This window comes from Prosopis cineraria, unplaced genomic scaffold, assembly GCF_029017545.1.
Source record: "Prosopis cineraria cultivar Desert tree isolate PC_DT_omini unplaced genomic scaffold, ASM2901754v1 PC1, whole genome shotgun sequence".
Taxonomy (NCBI): domain Eukaryota; kingdom Viridiplantae; phylum Streptophyta; class Magnoliopsida; order Fabales; family Fabaceae; genus Prosopis; species Prosopis cineraria.
The window spans coordinates 48,228,519-48,248,017 of record NW_026555332.1 but is presented as its reverse complement, the minus strand read 5'-3'; the positions used below and the strand labels follow the sequence as shown (position 1 = coordinate 48,248,017).

General features: G+C 34.3%; 2 protein-coding genes across 3 annotated transcripts; both read right to left on the bottom strand.

The window, feature by feature from the left end:
• Nucleotides 1-6,501: 6,501 nt before the first annotated feature.
• LOC129318788 (probable purple acid phosphatase 20) lies at nt 6,502-9,506 on the bottom strand. The gene is made up of 4 exons (XM_054963743.1): nt 9,313-9,506; nt 7,300-8,169; nt 7,112-7,200; nt 6,502-6,990 (listed from the first exon to the last, which is right to left on the bottom strand). Exons 1-4 carry the CDS (start codon nt 9,451-9,453, stop codon nt 6,807-6,809), a joined length of 1,284 nt encoding a protein of 427 aa, XP_054819718.1. The 5' UTR covers nt 9,454-9,506; the 3' UTR covers nt 6,502-6,806.
• A 3,679-nt stretch (nt 9,507-13,185) lies between these two features.
• LOC129318798 (probable purple acid phosphatase 20) lies at nt 13,186-16,518 on the bottom strand. 2 transcript variants are annotated; one of them, XM_054963757.1, is made up of 6 exons: nt 16,465-16,518; nt 15,640-16,321; nt 14,799-15,087; nt 14,125-14,699; nt 13,940-14,028; nt 13,186-13,812 (listed from the first exon to the last, which is right to left on the bottom strand). In XM_054963757.1, the coding sequence occupies exons 3-6, from the start codon at nt 15,055-15,057 to the stop codon at nt 13,626-13,628; spliced, it is 1,110 nt and encodes a 369-aa protein (XP_054819732.1). In that variant the 5' UTR covers nt 15,058-15,087; nt 15,640-16,321; nt 16,465-16,518; the 3' UTR covers nt 13,186-13,625. The 2 variants fall into 2 exon arrangements, with proteins under 2 accessions (XP_054819732.1, XP_054819725.1); XM_054963750.1 differs by having other exon boundaries at nt 15,987-16,321.
• Between the last annotated feature and the right edge of the window lie 2,981 nt (nt 16,519-19,499).

Sequence of the window (19,499 nt, the reverse complement as noted above, 5' to 3'; positions counted from 1 at the left end):
TCAATTTAAACAATATAGATTTAATATTATTTTTAAAAAATTAATATTATATTGAACCATCCAGATCAAATTTATATGTTTCAAATTAATGATAAAATATATTTATAAAATTTTTATAATTTTTATGATAAAATAAAAAAAAATAAAAGCTATAAATTTAGACCATTTAGATGTTCATCAAGTGACTATCATGGTGGTGCTCCAGACCCAAATGCAGGAAGGATGAACGTGTATATGGGCAGAAGCAAGACAACGATGAGGCCGCCGGTAATAATGGGAGGCTTCTCCGCCTGCAATCACCCCATTTTGCCTTTTCACCTTCCCTAATAATCAAATACCCTTCCGTTTATTTAAGATACTTTTGAAGATAATTTAATACCTTAAAAGATAATACATTTTGAAGAGAATAAAATTTCAATGATAATTATTCTAATATTATCTTCTCATTATTTTACTCTTTGAATGAAATTTTTTCACTGTCTCTTATTAATAAAAGGTATTTTCAAAAATTTATGAAAGATTAAAATTGTGAACTGTTTTTAATAAAAATTATTAGTATGTGTATTTTTTTTAAATAAATGAAAAAAATTATAATAAAAAATAGATTCAGAGTTGAATCAAATTTAAATTCAAAGATTTTTATTGTGAATTTAATTCATATTCTCTTGTATCATTAATTAAATTTGATTGGTATATATAATTTTGTTAAAAATATCTTATATATCTCAATAGATAGAGCATAGAGCATTGCTATCATTATCTAAGCTCCCATATAAATTGACTTGTTTATAATTTTCCATGTAATGTATGCGTGTCTGGTCTCATGAATGTGCATGGCAATGGAGTGATTTTGCTCGGCCAACTCTATAACTGGCAGTCATCAACACCTTACTTCACCATCATGATGATGATCATATACCCTCTATAATTACAAATTATGCAGAGTGGTAATTACGAGCCGTCCCTTTGATTGAATTACATTTACCATAATACCCCAAGAAGCTCATGCAGTGGAGTGGACCAACGCACGTGATGCCTTTTGAAATATCCAATCCACCTCATCATTCATTGTTATTCCAAACATCTCTCCCTGCTGGGCCCCACGCCTACGACTTCTCCACCTTACATTTTTACTATTTTCATTTTAACTATATTCAAAAAACACCATAATTATTTTATGTAATCTTAATGAGCCGAATCTGCTTGGAAACTTTAGGAGTAGGGCCAGGGTAGTTTTGATGACGGAATGACCTCATCAGTAGAGGAAGCCTTTTCATTTTTCCATTACCTCTCTTTTCTGAATTCTGAGGTCACTTTTCATGATTTCCCATCATGAACACCCCCGTTCCTCCGCATTGTTAATCATGAATTTTACATCATTATTAGAGATAATTATGAATACAGCTTCATACATTCTTTCCATTTTTATCTATATTTGGTGATTAACATTTTTGTATTCATGTCTCCTTGCTCGCATAAAAATTTTGAAGGATGGACTAATATAGATAAAATATACGAAATAAGCTAATATAAAGTCTGCTGCATTAATTGTACAGAATTATACATATTTTGCTAAAAATGAATGAATTGCATCATCTATAATTCACAAATGGTATACAATTTTTTTATCATGTAAAGACTACTAGTCTAACTCAAAAACCACGAAGCAACACGTTTTTGTCTCCATTAAAAAGAGTATGCAGTAGAACGAGTCTGCTCATGAACGAAAGACAGAAAAAAGAGCTAGTTATAGTGTCAAATGTTATTAAAATTGAATCGGATTCGCCAGTTGAATTAGTTAAACTAAAAACCAATTCTAAGGTCGAATCACAACAAAATTGAAAATTTTGAAAAATGATCACCCTGATAAAATTATTGAGAAACTAGTTAAATTGAACATATTATTTTTTAAAATTGTTAATTCATATTTTTAAATTATAATTTATACATATTTTTGCCTAATAAATGTTGTAAAATGAAAAAATGCAAGAAATATATATGGATTACATACATATATATTTACATTAAAATTATAAATTATGAAATAATTATATATATGTTGAATAAAAATGACATAGTATTGATGGATATTAATTTTTATTGTGTATTATTTTTTTGAAATTTAAACATTTATTTTTGCTGTTATATAATCATTTCCTTCTATTTTAAATATATAATATTTAAAATCTAAAATATATTAATTTATTCATGATTAATTGAATTGCAATTAAAACCACAATCCAACCATTAAACTATGAATCAGTAACTCAATTGTTTTAATCACCTGTCCCGTTTTAATAATACTGGTGTTGATAGTTTGGTCATGTTACTATAGGTAGGTATCATTCCTAATGAATAACAAGTTGCTGGTTTTTAATTATTACCACCGGTAAGTGCATTGAACCCTACACGTGAGTTTATAATTCTTTTTATCGATTGAACTGAGCACTCGGGATCTCGAAAGGGGACCACAGCCACTTGTGTTCACATTTCGCTGCCATCGCGAGTACTGCTTCTATCCTGGCCAAACTTTTTACGTTTGTCTCATGCATTGTTCTGGGATTTTAAAAACCTATATAATTAAGCTGGTTGGCAAAAATAAATAAATAAAATAAAATAAAAGTTGAATTAAACTGGAAATGGCTTTTTTTTTTGGTCGGGGGTCGAAATACATTTTAAAGATGAGAGTTTATATTATTTTCCTTACATGCTTTCTACTTTTCCCATTTTTAAGTAAAAACTGTCACATTCCCCCAACTAGAGTTGTGCATGTGGCCTGGTTAGCTTGATTTTGCCTGAGCCAATTGGGCTCGTCAGGCTAGGCATCGGGACAAGGTCAATCCCAACCCTACCTAAAAATATTTATATATATTAATTTTTTTGATTTTTTATAATGTTATTTCACTTAATTTTTTTTATGTATTATGTTGTTTTTTATGTGCATCATGCATATTTTTTTGTAATTTCAATTTTTTAATCTTTTTAAATATTTAAAATTGATATTTAACTTTGAATAATTATTAATGGTTATAATTATTACTTTTAATTCTAACATTATTTAAAAAATATTTTCAATAATTATAATTATTTTTTGCTGGTTAATAAATTTATTGTCATATTTTGAAATTAATTTTAAAATAAATTTTGGGTATCAGTCTAAATCTTGCCTGAACCTTTGGGCAGCCCGAATATGTATGTAGGACCCGGCATTGGGTTAAGGTGAAGCCTAGATCAGCTCATGTGCATCCTCACCTCCAAGAATATAATGCACACTTTTTGTAACATAAACCATTTTTGTACAGAAGACCAATTTTACTGCACAAATCAACGTATATTCTTTCATAATATTAACGCATCAATGATCTTACGGTACCTGGTTATTCATTTTGACGGAGTGTCATTTGAGTCGATAATTTTAGAACGAGATTAAACTCGATGGGAGAGGCAGAGAAAATGTATATTCTCTCTCGTTGCACTGTCCTCATTATTCTAAAAAAATGTCTTAACGAATTTCGCACTGACGAGGTGTGCTGACCAATCAGAATGAAGAGATATTTACTAGGGTGTCCCGAAAGAAATGGGGACCATCCAAGAGTTTTAAATTCAAGGTGGATTAGTCTGTAGGCCAGGCAAAACGACGTCGCAAGAAAAAAAAATGCAGGCTTGTTTTGGACGTGGCGATAGACTGGGAAGAAAGAAGAAGCGGAGATGCTTCTATATGGTTAATTTAATTAATATGCACTAAGATATCCTTAACATCGCAATGATAGCATCTTAGGCAAAGCAATATTGGCTTGCAAGGAGAAGGAATTATCCTGATCCTGGTCTTGCTTTTATAGTTCATAATGTCACGAGACGCTATTATACATTGATCCGTCATCCACGGGGGGCCACGCCCGCCTCCATCCAATCTCAATTGGAAGACTAATCTTCTATTTTGTTGTTGTTGTTATTGTTATTATTGTTATGTTAGAATAGCTCCAAAATCAACTTCACATCACAGATTAAAAAAGTGTTGTTACTAACAAGCACATCAGCCCGTTTGACTTCTTCCACGAACATCGTCATGGCGCTAAAAGGAAATTGCTCCAGTTTTAGGATGCATACAAGGTGGCAAATCTGCCTTTTAAGTGCCACCGCGATTCACAATTTCAACTCCAAACAGTACGCATTCATTAATGTTACTCATTTATAGATAATTAATACAAATTTATTTATATAATCTTTAATCCAAACATTTTATTTATTTATTTATTTTATTTTTACTTCTCAGAGTTCTCAACAGTAGATAGTGGTAGTTTGTTTGTTTGTTTGTTTGTTTTAATCTTACATATCCTCCTCTCATGCATAATCATTACTATAATTGACGATTTCCCACCCCTCTCCTGCTGTGCAGCTAATCTCTATCCCACGCGTGCTGGTAGCTAGCGGCGCGCAGAGATACACACATTTTCTATAAATATTTCTTCCCATTCTTAATGTAAATCGAAATTAACCAACTCCATGCTTATCCAAGAATTGTAGCTATATCCATAAAATTAATAAAAAAAATATCTAACTTTTCAATTTCACCCTTCTTTATAATAACTATAATAAATTATTATCTAGAAAATATAAATTAAAATGACAATAAATAAATAAGAGTAAAATTTAAAAAACATTAATCATTCTAATTTTGTCTTAAATTAGGAACCTTTTTTTTATTTCGTCTTATATTAAAAATAGGAAGAAGTATTCCTTAATCACTATTGGCCGCAACAAAATTGTTCAAAATTTTTGCAACAAATATGACTAAGACCAACAAAAAACTTTGAGAATAATCCCTTGATTTTAGTGTGTGTTTGGATATGGTTTAGAATTGATTTTTTGGCCCAAAAAATCAATTCTCTATAAAATTTATACAAACACTCATTTTTTTGTTAATCAATTTTTGGGCCAAAAATTGCTTATTTTTAGAAGTTCAGAATCGGAGCTTTTGTGAAAAAGCTTATCAAAAAGTGTTGAGAAAAATTATAAAAAAAATTAAGAAAAAATTATAAATAAAGTACATAATTTAATAAAAATAAAACTAAATTTTTTTCTTTTTTTTAATAAAATTCAAACTTTGTATCCTCAAAAAATTAATATTTTTCATTTAAAAATTAAATTATATAATAATTTATATAGTTAAAATTGATTCTAATTAAATTTTTCAAACATCTCCAATTTTGTTATAATTAATTTTAAAAAATAGTATTCAAATAGATTACGTTATAACATAATCAATTATGATTAAATTTTATTATTTAATCAATTATTTTCATAATCTGTTATACCCAACTGAAATTCAAACAGGCACTTATTTATAAATTACTTTTCAACATGTTTCATTAGAATCAAATAACACATTGAACCTTGTTAACTCGATTTAAAAATATAACAAGTTTTTAATTTTATTTTTATTAAATATAAATACTTTAAAAATAAAATACTTTAACATTTAATAACTTTACATCATTTGATAAAAGCAAAATAATGCAAATAAATACAATAGCAATTGAGATTTTTTATAAATAAACTAAAATAAATATTTTTTCTAATAAGCATGGGACGACACAAGGAAATTAACAAATAATGACACCGAAAGACATTGAATTCTGGACTACGGTGGACCCATTCACGTTGTAGCACGAAGAGCAGGTCCAAAAAACGGGCGCATTACTGCAACTGCAAGTATCCAAATCTGGTATCAAGGACCAAATAAATACCACCTCACTTTGCATTTCAACACAACATTATGGCTGAACTACTAGGTTGGTCACAATGTTTTATTATTGAAAATTTAAGTCGTCGTCTTCTTCTTCTTCTTTTTAAATTGAGTGGCAGCTATGTTCCAATTGTAACTTTAAAATATAGTCCATCTGTAGAAATCCTGTTACTTGCCGTTAATGTAGTGTTGAAGCGACTGGGGAGTGCTGATGTGGCGTCACTTAGACTTTCCTTTCCAACTCAGCATCCACATAACCAAACCCAACCGTCCCATACTGCTATCATCGCAGAACGAGGCTACGACGCGTAAATGAAGCACTAGAGAAGGAAAATCAGTACACATCAACGGCATTTTCCTACAGCAGAATTTATTTATTTATTCAAAAAAAAAAAAAAGGATTCAAGCCTTAAATACAACAACTGCTCCATCTATGTCCCCATGATTATGAGCACCGTCTTTTAATCCACATTTTCCCCAAATAAAACTAAACATACATATAATCTTGTTTTCGGCAGATGATGGTAAATAATTGTTTTTGCATCCCAGCCGCTGCCCCTCGGGGCATGTCTTATATCTTTTTGCTCGTTCCACGTCAATCAAATATTCGAGGAAAAAAGAAATGAACATGACCCATTGATCCAACATGACGAGATAACTTAATTTTCATACCTAATTGGCATCAAGACAATTCCTATGGATATGAAATGTAGTCTCACTTTTCCACAATTAAAAAGAGGCGCTAATTCAACAGATAAGTCTAGAATGATACATTTTCATTAGTGACTTGATAGAATCATAATACATGGGTTCTTCGCACAAGGAGAAACCTGCGTGCTACTTCTGTCATTATAAATTTACCATGTTTTTGAGCATAGATAAGACTCCAAATTAATAATTTATATTTTGATGATAATTACACCAGTGTATACTGTGTATTCTTTCAAAGTTATTACAACAAGACTAGAATAGGACTTCAGCTACCGTCTTAAATTTTCAGTCACAATTGGAGGCGAGCCGCATCATACATTTCTTCAAGTGAGAATGTGTAGATATAGTACTAAACTTGACAATCAGGCAGAGTAGAGAGGCTATTCAACCAGAGTGAGTCAGCGACAACAGCTTCGTCGTCGTCATTCCTATGCCAAGTCCAACGCGCATGCGTTGCATTCACCACATCCAACACCCCATGTCCAAAGCTAGCCTCCCTGAATAGCGATATCTCCGGTTTTGGGTCTATGTATCTGTAAATAAACCCGCAACTCAACTCATCATCTTAAAGTTGTATTAAAAAAAAAAAAAAAACAGGAAAAAAATCATGTGCCAATTAGATACAGCTTGAAAATGCTTAAAAGATCGACTCACTTGGTGGCGAGGCCTTCTCGATTGCCGCCATCACCTATCGTGATATGCACTGAACCGCAATTAACAGCCTTGTCCTTGTAGACTCGAGCCTACAGAAACAGTTTATCAAACAAATAAGTTAAATCCTATCAAAGGTGAACTGCACTTAGAGGAGGAGGAGGCAGAGAAATTGGGAAACATGGACTTACAAAGCGCTCATAGGCATGAACATGGCCTGCAAAAACAACATCAACACGAGCTTTATACAGCAAATCTTCCATGGCGGCCTTCATGGCATGGGACTCGGGCTCATTCTGATGAGCAGTGTTGGAATTATACCAAGGAGCGTGCAGAAGCGCCAGTATCCAAGGCGTCTTCTTCCTGTCCACCTTTTGCAAGTCGGTCACGAGCCATCGATACTGCGCAGAATCAGAATCAAAGTCGGTGTAGGAGCCGAGCATGATGACGTGCACACCAGCAACCTCGAAAGAATAGTACAGGTTGGAGTCGGATCCACTCTGTTCGAAGGGCATCCGCCACCTGGCATTGTAGGCGGTGAAGGGCTGGCTATGAACAAGGGGAATATTCTCGATCTCATGGTTGCCCTGGGTGACCATCCAAGGACGCTGGCTGGCTAATGGCTGGACGAGGCGACCATAGGAGTCCCACAGATTCTGCACAGTATCTGCATAAGACAGGTCTCCAGGTAACAGCAACATGTCGTAGCTTGAATCAGCAATGTGTTGGAGGGTAGAGCGAGTCCAATCGGTCTGTCCGAGATCAGCTACGACAGCGAATCTGAGGGGGAATTGAGAAGGTGGGGTTTTGAGAGAGTAGTGTGGGGAGGAAGGTGAGTCACCCAGACGGTAGTAGTAAAGGGTGTTGGGGTTGAGAGGGCCGATGACGACGTCGTGAATGAGGCCGGACTGGTAAGTGAAGTAGCGGTAGGAAGAGGTGGTTCCGTTGGCAGAGGAAGCGTTGGCTTCAGGAGAAGGACCGTAATGAACAATGGCAGGGGCTGTGCTCTGTGTGATCCATGAGATTCTCATGTTGTTTTGCCCCACCTGAGACACATGCACCTGCATAATAACCCCATCCATTCCTCATACCATTATGGTTTTTTTTTTTTTTTAAAAAAAGAAATATACGGTAGACAACTAGAAATTTCTCAATTAAATTGCTCATGCCATTATATTGCCTCTTCATCTTAGCCATGCCAGTTTTTTTCTTTTCTTTTCTTTTTTTTTTTTGCTAGACGTACAAGTTTTTTGGGTAGAAAGCAATACAGTCCAGGGGACGCCAATCCATGAACATTCAAGCCCAACTTATTTTGGGCCTAACTCACAACTGAATTATTTTCATCCATATTTAGGCACTTTATCACCCAAGTAGATGACATAGTTTTACGAGAAAATAAAAAATAAAGTATCAAGTTGCCTGTTAGGATCATCTGTAATTCTTAAAAATGATCATATATATATATATATATATATTGATATTGTCATATTGATGTTAACAAAGCATCTAAAAACAAAGATTACTCTAGAAAGGACAAAAGTATTGAATATATATATATATATATATTTTGAATTGAGCCTTCAATTAAAAATGTGTATCTGATATAATTTTTTGATAATTGTGTTAATTGACGAATATCACGAGTAAATATTATAATTTCAAAGGAAGTGTCACATAAATTTATATGAAATAATGTCATTCATGAGTGATGGTGACATGGGCTCGCCGAAAAATTCAAGGCACAGATAATACGGCGAACAAAACTATGGGAATTAAGAGACACTGTTTCGGATTTGGTGCAGTCGAAGCACGGACTTTACATAGCAAACTCACATGATGCATGAGGTCCAATGAAAGCATGAAACTAAATTGAATAGGCTTATCAGCGCTAGTGGATTCGCTTTAAAGTCACAGTTATCATTCTCTCACTGTCTCTTAAGTTAGATAACATTGGGTAACCCAACGTATTGGGTCCTACCAAACCAAACACACCGACCCAAATCATAATTCTCCGGCAAAACAACAAGCAGACCGCCATGAAAAGTACCGGTCCCATTCATCGGAAAAAAGCCAAAAATCAAATATAAGAAATCCGACAAACCTCTGAAAAACCATTTTCATTTGATCATGTCCAAGGAATCTCGTGAGTTTTGAGCAAATGCTGAGATCAGAAACGAAAAGTGAGGTCAGGAGAGCGCGAGTACCTGTTGAGGGGACGTATCAGAATCCTCGTCCATGGAGTGTGGGATGAAGATTGCCCGACGAGGAGGAGGGCGACGGTATGCCAAAACGACGCCGAATAGTCCCACCATTATAACCACCACGCTCGCCCATCGCGCCTCCATTGTCTCTGTCGATTGCCGTGAGCTTCGGAGTTAAACGCAGCGTCAGAGCGTCAAGGTAATATTTGTCTTTCATGATCTCACCTCCTATAGCCTCTTTTATATAAATCGTCCCTCGGAGCTGTCAATCTTCTATTTCATTATTTATTAATTAATAAACTTATTTATTTTCTAATGGCTCCTCTCATTATTATTAGTTCCCTTATTTTGTCTTTTTATTCTTACATTCAGTGAACCAGTCTCGTGAACCATTGGAAGGCTTTCGCAGGTCCAAGAAAAAAAAAAGAAAAAAAAAAACCCATTCGAGAGTTTCTATCTATGCTCGACATGTTTCGAGAAACCAAAACAACATTTCCGATTCCTGGATATTCTTGGTATCTAGCCTTAATCAATTTCATCTCATTTATTTCCAGATTAATATATATATAAATACAGAATCCTGAGATTAATTGTCAGGACAACGTGGAATATCAGAAGAGGTAGACACTTTCGTGATGATTAGTATGATGTGATTGCGGGGTATTTTTCTTCGGGAAAATTAGGGAGGGAGATCTGATACAAATAAAATTTATTATAAAAGATTATAAAAAAAAATAGATTAGGATGAACGACCAAGATAAGTATGATTGACTATTATAACTTGAACATAAAATTTGGTAGCCTTAAAATTAACATAGGATACTATCTAAGTTACAAAAGTACTCTTTTAAAAATAAGGTAGTATTAAATTTAATTAAAAATTAAATCAATTTAAAGAATTAAATTTAAATAATTATTCAATTTTATCAAAACCGTGCTATCTCAATTTGGGTTTTTGAGCATTAACTAAAATTTCTTGACTAAATTATATATTCAGTCCTTTAACTTCATATAATATTTCATTTTAATCTGTGTCTTTTTAATCCTTTAACCCTAATAATGTTAATTTTGTCCCAACAAATTTTTACATTGAATTTTTAAATATTGATAAAATATTTTTAAATATTGACATATTAAGTTTAATTTTTTTAAAAATAATAATGATTGACACAAAAAATAATCATTTAAAACTAATGATGTTAGAGTTAAAAACTAAAAATATGCTTTACAAAATTAAAGGATAATTGAATCCTTATATAAAGTTAGAGGATTAAATATAGAATTTAACCGATTTTTTTAGTTTACTAGTTGTTATATAAAAAATAGCTTCCTCCTAAATGATATGTTTTTGTCAGTAACGGTTAAATGCAATGTGTATGGTATGGTTAAAGAAATTATTGGAGATATGATTAGGAGCAATATAGTATTTTTTAAATTTTATATTTTGATATTTCATCCTTATAAATAATAACTATTTTTAAGATTATTTTTAATAAATATTATTTTTTCAGGTCCTTTGTTATACTTTTCCCTTTTTCTTTCTTCTAAAAAATATTTATTTGGGTTGACAAGATATGTGCTCCAATGCTCTAAGTCCAGATAAATTCTTAGGTAGATCTAATGTATCATGTCATTTGTAGTCTGTTTAATAAAAATATGATATTTAGATGACATTAAATATCAATTAGTTTTAATATTAATAATAGAAGAGAGATAAAAGGTAAGAAATTAAATATACATTCTATTATAAGAATAAAATTAATTAAAAAAAGTTACATAACATTTTATTTAGATTACTTGAAATATTTTAATTGGACAGATTACAAATGACGTAGCACATCTGGTCTACCTAAGTGATATTTAGGATTTAATTTGTAATCATAATATCATTTTCAAATAAGCAGACCATTTAAATAACAATAGGGGACTTCATATTTGGGGAATTTAATTTAAGAAGTCCGATACACAAATATTCCCGCAAAAAATATACTCTTACATTGTAGAGAGAAAAAGTGGCTACTTTTATAAAGACCATAATAATCTTACTAGCTTGCATATAATAAAATTTATTACTGCACCATATCATTTATACATTTTTCACTATATATTACTAAATGGAATAAGAAATAATTTTATTTTTATTTTATACTTATTTTATCCATTTTTATTTTTTTATACAATGATTTAAAAGTTTTAAAATAATCTTGAAATTTAAAATATAACTCCTAAAATGGATCAGGTAAAAATAAAAGGGAGAAAGGTAACAGGTAAGAAGACGAGGCAATAAATGAAAAAAAAAAATTTGTGGATAAATTTAAAAAGAAAAGTTTTCTCTTCAAAAGATTCTCATAATTTTGTGGGTCTTGCATATTCTTTTCTTCTAATCTGCTCTCGCAGCCAAATAGGGAAGTTTTCCTCATGCTTTTCTGTTCACCTCACTCTTCTCCCTTACCAACTACAAGCACAGGGTTTTTTTTCAGATTTACATTCAATAACTGTACTTAATATAAATATTAAATGTTTATAATATAAATCATTAAAATTCAAATTAATGATTAAGATGAATTTACTTATTTATTAATCTTAAGTGGAGTATAAATTCATAATCATTTATTTAAATTTTAATGATTTAAATGATACAAACATTCAATGTCTATATTAAGTGCAGTCACCAAACCCAAATCCTTTTTTCTCAAAAAAAAAACACCTTAGTTCAATAGAAAATAATTAACAATACTTGGAAAAAAAAATTAGTGCAATAGTATTAATGAATGACGACCATAACAACTAATTTTGAAGCAGGTGATGATAAATATTTTGACTTGTTAAGATTTACATTCCATGGCCTAACAGCTAATTAGAGACTTAATTTCTTGGCCAAAATTTACAATCGTGGCATAACAAACCAAAGACATTTTTTTTTTTTTTATTCTTTGCCCGGCCAATTAACAACCAAAGGCTCTGAGTTGGAATGATGGAATCTTTGGCAAAGAATACTAGAATGATGTATTCGACGAGAAAGATAACCAAAAAATAAACTTACCATTTCCCCCTCAAATCTAATTAAACATCAGTAACCACACACAACATATATAGATTGACCCGTGGTTGGTGGTTTTGACAATTTGTAATTTTGTATTACTAACAAACAAATGCAGATGCACGCACGCCCCCACCGTTGATCATTCTATCATGAGGGGTCCCCCCCCCCCATTCAATTTCATAATTATAATCGGACCGATTTTATTAATAAAGTAATTATTTGATAAAATATTATTGCATGCAAATTTAGTAATTAATTACACCAATGAAGAAAAATGATGGTTTGGAAAATATAAAATCATCGCTAAGATAAGTTGGGGAGGAGAAGGTTCATGTACTGTGTGAACTCAGCCGTTGCAGAGACTCGCAGTCGTTGGTCCACTGATAACATAATCATTATTTTGCTAAGTAACGACGAGTCTCGTGGTAAGCGCTCACTCTCTCTCTCTCTCTCTCTCTCTCTCACACGCACACACAATATGATATGCTTTATATAATGAACTGTGATTGAGGAGGTTTGACCATTTAAAAAATCATGGAAAGGAAACAGGCATGCCCAGTTCTCTTGATTTTCGTCAGTAATTAACTTCATTTCTTTATTATAATTAATTAAGTGATTCATGTTTGTTACAGATGAAAAATAAAGAGTTAATGGTTCGTGTTTGTTACAAACTCGAGAAAAAGAAACGAGAAAAATAATTCAGCTGTATGTTTGGGATTGGAATAATTAATCGCATTTCTAGAAGAGAACGATTCATAATCAATACCGATAAGCAAAGTGCAAATAGATATCAACAAGTTGATACATCACGCGGTCAGCTATAACAAGTTATTGTGTTTTCTCTATTATAAGAGAGAGACTGTGTATGTCGGAGTTCAGTCCAATGAAGATTATTATACATTCTCGATGCAACGTCGGACCTGAAGTTAATAATCTGTTTTTTTCCCAGATCTACAAAGTAGAACATACTCTACAGGCATCTCCCTTCAGTTTATATATACCTATATATAGTATGTATGCATCAACCACCCCCCCTCAGCTTCACTCAACATCTAGGGAAGTCCTTCCCTTTATTTGGAGTCAAGATTTTGGACATTAGAGGACCAGAATAGCAGAAAGAGCAGCGAACACCCCAAACACCCAACTGATATACTACTTGTACCCCTCAAAATTGTCTACAAATTAACAAGCGAATGTAAAAATGACTATTACTACGTAATCATGCTTCCAGCAGGTTGGTATTTTCGCCAACAGACAAGACATCTGAATAATATTAATAAACTTTGCAAGCAGGTTCAGTGAAGAGGCTTGTGAACCAGACGGAGTCAGACGGAACAGCCTCGTCGTCGTCATTCCTATGCCAAGTCCACAACGCATGCGTCGCGTTCACTACCTCCAATATTCCATGCCCAAAGCTGGCCTCCCTAAAGATTGACGTCTCCGGGTTGGGATCCACGAACCTGTCATCACCAACCAACCAAACATATTTATTATTATATTCTACGTTCGTATATCCTCATAGTCATACATTATACAACATTGACAATATAACATTTTGCTAAGTCTGGAAAGTTCTTAGAAAATTACTTGGTGGCGAGGCCTTCCCGGTTTCCTCCATCTCCAATGGTTATATGAACTGGGCCGCAACTGTCAACTTTGTCTTTGTACACTCTAGTCTGACAAATTAGCAGATAGATTTTTAAATTGTAGCAGAAAAGGGAGTGGGCCGGATTAGCTAGCCAATTAGATTATAAGATGAGAAGGCAACTCACAAATCGCTCATAGGCATGAACATGGCCTGCGAAAACAACATCAACGCGAGCTTCATAAAGCAAAGCTTCCATGGCCGCCTTCATCTTATAGGATTCGGGCTCACCCTGATGAGCAGTGTTGGAGTTATACCAAGGAGCGTGAACAAGCACCACTATCCAAGGTGTCTTCTCCCTGTCCACCTTCTTCAAGTCCCCCACAAGCCATTTGTACTGTGCAGAATCAGAATCGAAGTCGGTATAAGAGCCTAGCATAATGACGTGCACGCCGGCAACCTCGAAGGAATAGTACAAGTTAGAATCAGACCCGCTCTGCTCGAATGGCATTCTCCACCTTGCATTGTAGGCAGTGAATGGTTTGAGGTGAACGATCGGGGTCTTCTCGACCTCATGATTGCCTTGAGTGACCATCCAAGGACGCTGGCTGGCCAATGGCTCGACCAGGCGACCAAAGGAGTCCCATCGACTCTGTACATAATCTGCATAGGACAGGTCCCCAGGTAGCAGCAGCATATCATGGTTTGAATCAGCTATATGTTGCAGCGTCGACGCGGTCCATTTTGTCTGTCCAAGATCACCTGCATTATTACGTTCATAAATTTATAATACTGATCGAAGCCAGAGCATGGCACTTTAGTAAGAAGGGGGGATATATGAGGTTTTAGGGAGTTAAATACCTACGACTGCAAATTTGATGGGAAATCGAGAGGGAGGAGTGGTGAAGTTGTATTTTTGGGAAGAATCACCCAACCGGTAGTGGTAGAGGGTGTTGGGTTTCAAAGGACCAATGACTACCTCGTGAATTTGACCGGACTCGTATAGGAAATAACGGTAGGAAGAGGTTGTGCCAGCGGCAAAGGGTCCGTCGGCGTCAGGGGAAGCGGCGTATTGCACTTTTGCAGGAGTCGGGGTTTCTGTAATCCATGATATCCTCATCTTGTCTTGCCCCACCGCAGATATGTGCACCTGCGCAATGCAATCTCATCCAATGTCATACTTGTAGTTTCATATAGCTTGTGCTTTTCATGAAAACTCACTGATGCCTATGATAGTAAGCCAGTTGGAACTTTTTACATTAATCTAGACTTTATTCAATTAAATTTTAGAATTCTTTTTATTTTAGAATATAATATGATAACTGAATTGGTCGGAGGAAAATTTGAATGGTTTAAATTTGTTATTATAAATCAGCAATATTGATTTTTTTTTTGTGGCAAAATGATATTGTTCAGGTAAAATAAATAGTACCAGAAAATCCAGGTGTGACGTGATAAACAACCAATAGTACAGGGGCGATGTTCAACTTTTTTAAAAGGAAAAAGAACTCGCTGTCTTTACCCAGACTTTAATTATAAAATTTACACTGATTAATTGCAAAATGGCAAAATGATAATAGAGAACGCATTAAGTGCCGAATATGATAGACATTACCAAAATTAAATCGGGCAAACCAAACCTAATCGGAAAATAAATTTAGAAAAGTATTCAAAATATACACAATTAAATCAAGGGCACCACCTCAATCAAGCAGTGCCACAGGAAAAAAGAACTTGCGAATATCTTGATGATGATTGAGAAAAATAAGTGCTCTGACGCGGGGGGGAACGTGGTGCTACTTGCAGGCCTGCCTAAGCCTAGAAGCGGAAGTGACGTGAGCGTTAAGTAAGATGGGCAAAGAGAGACGCACTGGCTACCTGATGCGCCACACTAACATCTTCCCCCACCCACAGAGATCATCCCAATCCCAACACAGATCTCATCTCCAGGAGTTACACGCCCCAAATAGCTTCTCCGATCGATAATTGAGTCCATAGAGTTAAAATAGAAACTTAGAACAGTGAAGAGGAGTGGGATGGTGTCCGCACCTGTTGGGGCCGAGTATCAGAATGCGCATGAGGGACGAACAGTGTTTCACGAGGCGGTGGTCGATTGTATGCACAGCCTCCTCCTGCCCACAGTCCCATTATCACTATCACTAACACATTCATCCCTCCAACCTCTCCTGATATCTCTGCAACACCCAGCCAGCCCTTCCTCAAGTCCACGGGAATATTGTAGTCTATGTAAATCTGCGAATGAATCTGAATAAATAGGACCTACCTCGGAGACCTACCCACCGTGTGCACGTACGCGCGCGCCCGTACATATGCACGAACCATAAATAGTTGAATGACACCGATGAGGCCGTGTTCCGTGATTCCTGCATTTTCGTAGCGGACACGTGGATATTTTAGAGACGTTTAATGCTACCCGCAGAGCAGGAATAGACTATAAGTTTGTGCACTGGAAAACGAAACAAAGACGTTTCTTACTGACTAAAAGAAAAGGAAAAAGAAAACGTACAAGGAATCGGCTTTGAGGTGAAGGGTGGGTGTGGCGTCACCGTGTGAGTGAGAGAGTGTGAGAGAGTTAGAGTCCAGTCTGTGTTGCTGAGGCTGGGGTTAAAAATGACTCTGGTGGCGATGGAGGCGATAATTGACCTTCTTGCATGTTCCACCACGCGCCCATGCTCTTGTTTTGTTTTCCGGACTTGCCGGCTTTTTCGGTGCCAAACGTCACCGTTTCCGTCTAATTGACCTCATATCAATTAGTTGCGGACTTGCTAAAAATGCACATCGCTTCTTCTTTTTTTAAAAGCTTCAGATCACAACTCAATTATGGCAAAAACCAGAAAAGAAAGGGCAAGATCGTAAGGGAAATCAATATGTAGGAGTACACGGTACCATATCCATCCTCTAATGCTGTGAAAATTGTGCTTGATATCTTCAATTTCAATTTTCTAATTTTTATCATACATGTAACTACTTAATTTACACGTATATGTACACTTGAAGTACTTGTAACTTCTTTTCAAAGCAATATTACCAGAGATGGAAGATCATCGCTAACATTGAGAACATCATCATCGAGATCCCTCTGTAGAAATCATAAGATGGCAACTGCCAAAATTTATCTAAATCCACTTGTGGAGGATGGAAGCTGCTATGCCGCGTATTTGAAGAAATTACGATCAAATATCCCAGGATTCCAGAACACGTATTTTTAGTTGACATATACCATTCTGCGGTCCCGATTAATTCCCTTGAAATTGTTGGATGCGTATGGGACCTGATGATTCTATTAGATCATATATACAAGTTTAGCGTTCAATAAATTTTATCTTGCACTTTGCGGTGATCATGACATTTGATTTTGCCTAATGTATAATTATGGGTTGAATTTACTCATGAGATTCCGCAACGTCTTTTAGCTTAGTGGATATGTTATTATTATTCTTAAATTTTGGTGATTTTAGGTTCATTATAAAAAAAACGTGTAAATATAAAATTTTTGTGGCTCAAAATGTGAGAATGCCAAAATTATATAATTCAATTGAAATGTGATTATTTCAATTATGAGAGGCACTTTCCGATGAATAAGTTACAAACCGTGGGTTGTTTTCCACGGTAGTGTCAACCTTTTCTTGATAGACCCACAGTCCAAGCATGAACTGCTGTTCAGCGATCATTGATTGAACCGTGGGATGCCAGTTAAAAAAAAATTATTTAAATTTTATTATTTTAAAATACAAAAATGTAGTAAATATATATTATTTTAAAATTTAGCTATTGACATTTTGCGGTTATCTGGTTAAATCGCGTTTTATGTGCTTTCGAATGGTGGGATCCAAAGTATTTTTTTTTTCAAACCTGCACAAAAAATAAAAAAATAATTAGAATGATTTAAAAATAACTAAAAAAACATATAACATAAAATAAAATATAAAAAATGCTTTAATAATACTTGAGAAGACGCAAACTCACGTTGAACATCCAGGCCAATGCACAGAGAGTAGAGAGGAGAGGAATGTGAGAGTGGAAACGCACCAAAATGGGAGAGAAGGGATAAAAATGCACTGAAATAGAGTAAATAGAGGGTATGGAGAGTAGAGAAACCAAAAAAATCAAAGCCGAGATGAGAGAAATTACAAGCACAAACAGAAACTCACGAGTGCTCAAGTGCAATTCAGAACAAAATAATAATGCCCACGCAAAGCACAAGGGGTAGGGGTTAAATAGAAAGGACATAAATTGTCACAATTCAATTTTTGAGGAGTAAGAAATGTTCACACAGTTTGCAAATTATCACAGTTCAATTATTCGGCTATGAGAACTAGTTTTTAGGCTCACATGATTTTGTTTTGCCACAATTTCCCACAGCTCAAACAGTGCAACTGTGAAACAACTTCCCACAGTTGCCGCGGATGCCATGAGAATCACGATATCTATCTTTTCACTGAGAGATACCGCGAGTTTCCCACAAAGTCTTTTTGAACCGTAGGAAAACTTCCCACAATTCAGTCAAATAACATGGGAAATGTTCCCATATTATCTGCCTTAACGGCGAAAAATGAAATCTTCCACACTAAAACATGAAACGTGAGAAATTTAAAAATGTATCCACATTCTGTCCCAACTACTGTGACATTCTAACCGTAACCACCACCGCTTTTTCTGAAATGAGTTGCTATGATTTTATGATTGTCTAAGAATTGTATATAATTATTGTCATGAGAGATAGGAGCAAGCAATTGGAATATGATCAATTTTTACTTCCTGGTCAAATCAATGCAGGGTTTCATCTCCGCGACTTTACATTGCAAGATGTTAATCAGTACTACATAAAGAAAAATTTTCACCGAACAAGCTGTAGTTAAACTAATTGCAACGGTTACATTCAACCAGTATTAATTTGGTAATTAATGTAATCAGGTCCTACGTACAAAGGTGGTTTACGGAACAGCTTTCTAGATTAAAATGACAAGCCAAACTTCATTTGCAAAAAGCTAAAAATTATGAAGAAGTAAAGCAGAAGCGAAGACGGGACAGTGTCTAATAAGCTATATCCGAGAAAGAAATTTATTAATGCAAAATAAGATTCAACATTTGAAAAGGCTCAAAACTTGCATTGGTCTATAGTAAATATATATACGGGCATACGTTTTTGGTGTTTTGCAGGTAATTTTGATTCTCTCTACTATCTTTACTACAAAACACTTATAATAAAAGATAGTTACTCATTAACTTTGCCATAGAATAAACTTTTAATTTTATCCTTATTTAAATAAAAAAAATCTTTATAAAAATGTGCCTTGTAAAGTTATAATAGAGACTTGGAAAAAGTATTACACATACCACTGTCCATCAATTCAATAATTTTTTATTATGTATGACCTGTTCATCACACATATATCGACGCATGACTTTTTGTAGTTGAGGAAGAAAAAACCCAACAAATGGAAAAATGTTGAAAAGGTCTCCCAAGTCAGAAGAAAATAATGTATATACAACTAAAGTTCTCAAAAGAAAAATGCTTGCTTGAAATTAAGGAAATTTAAT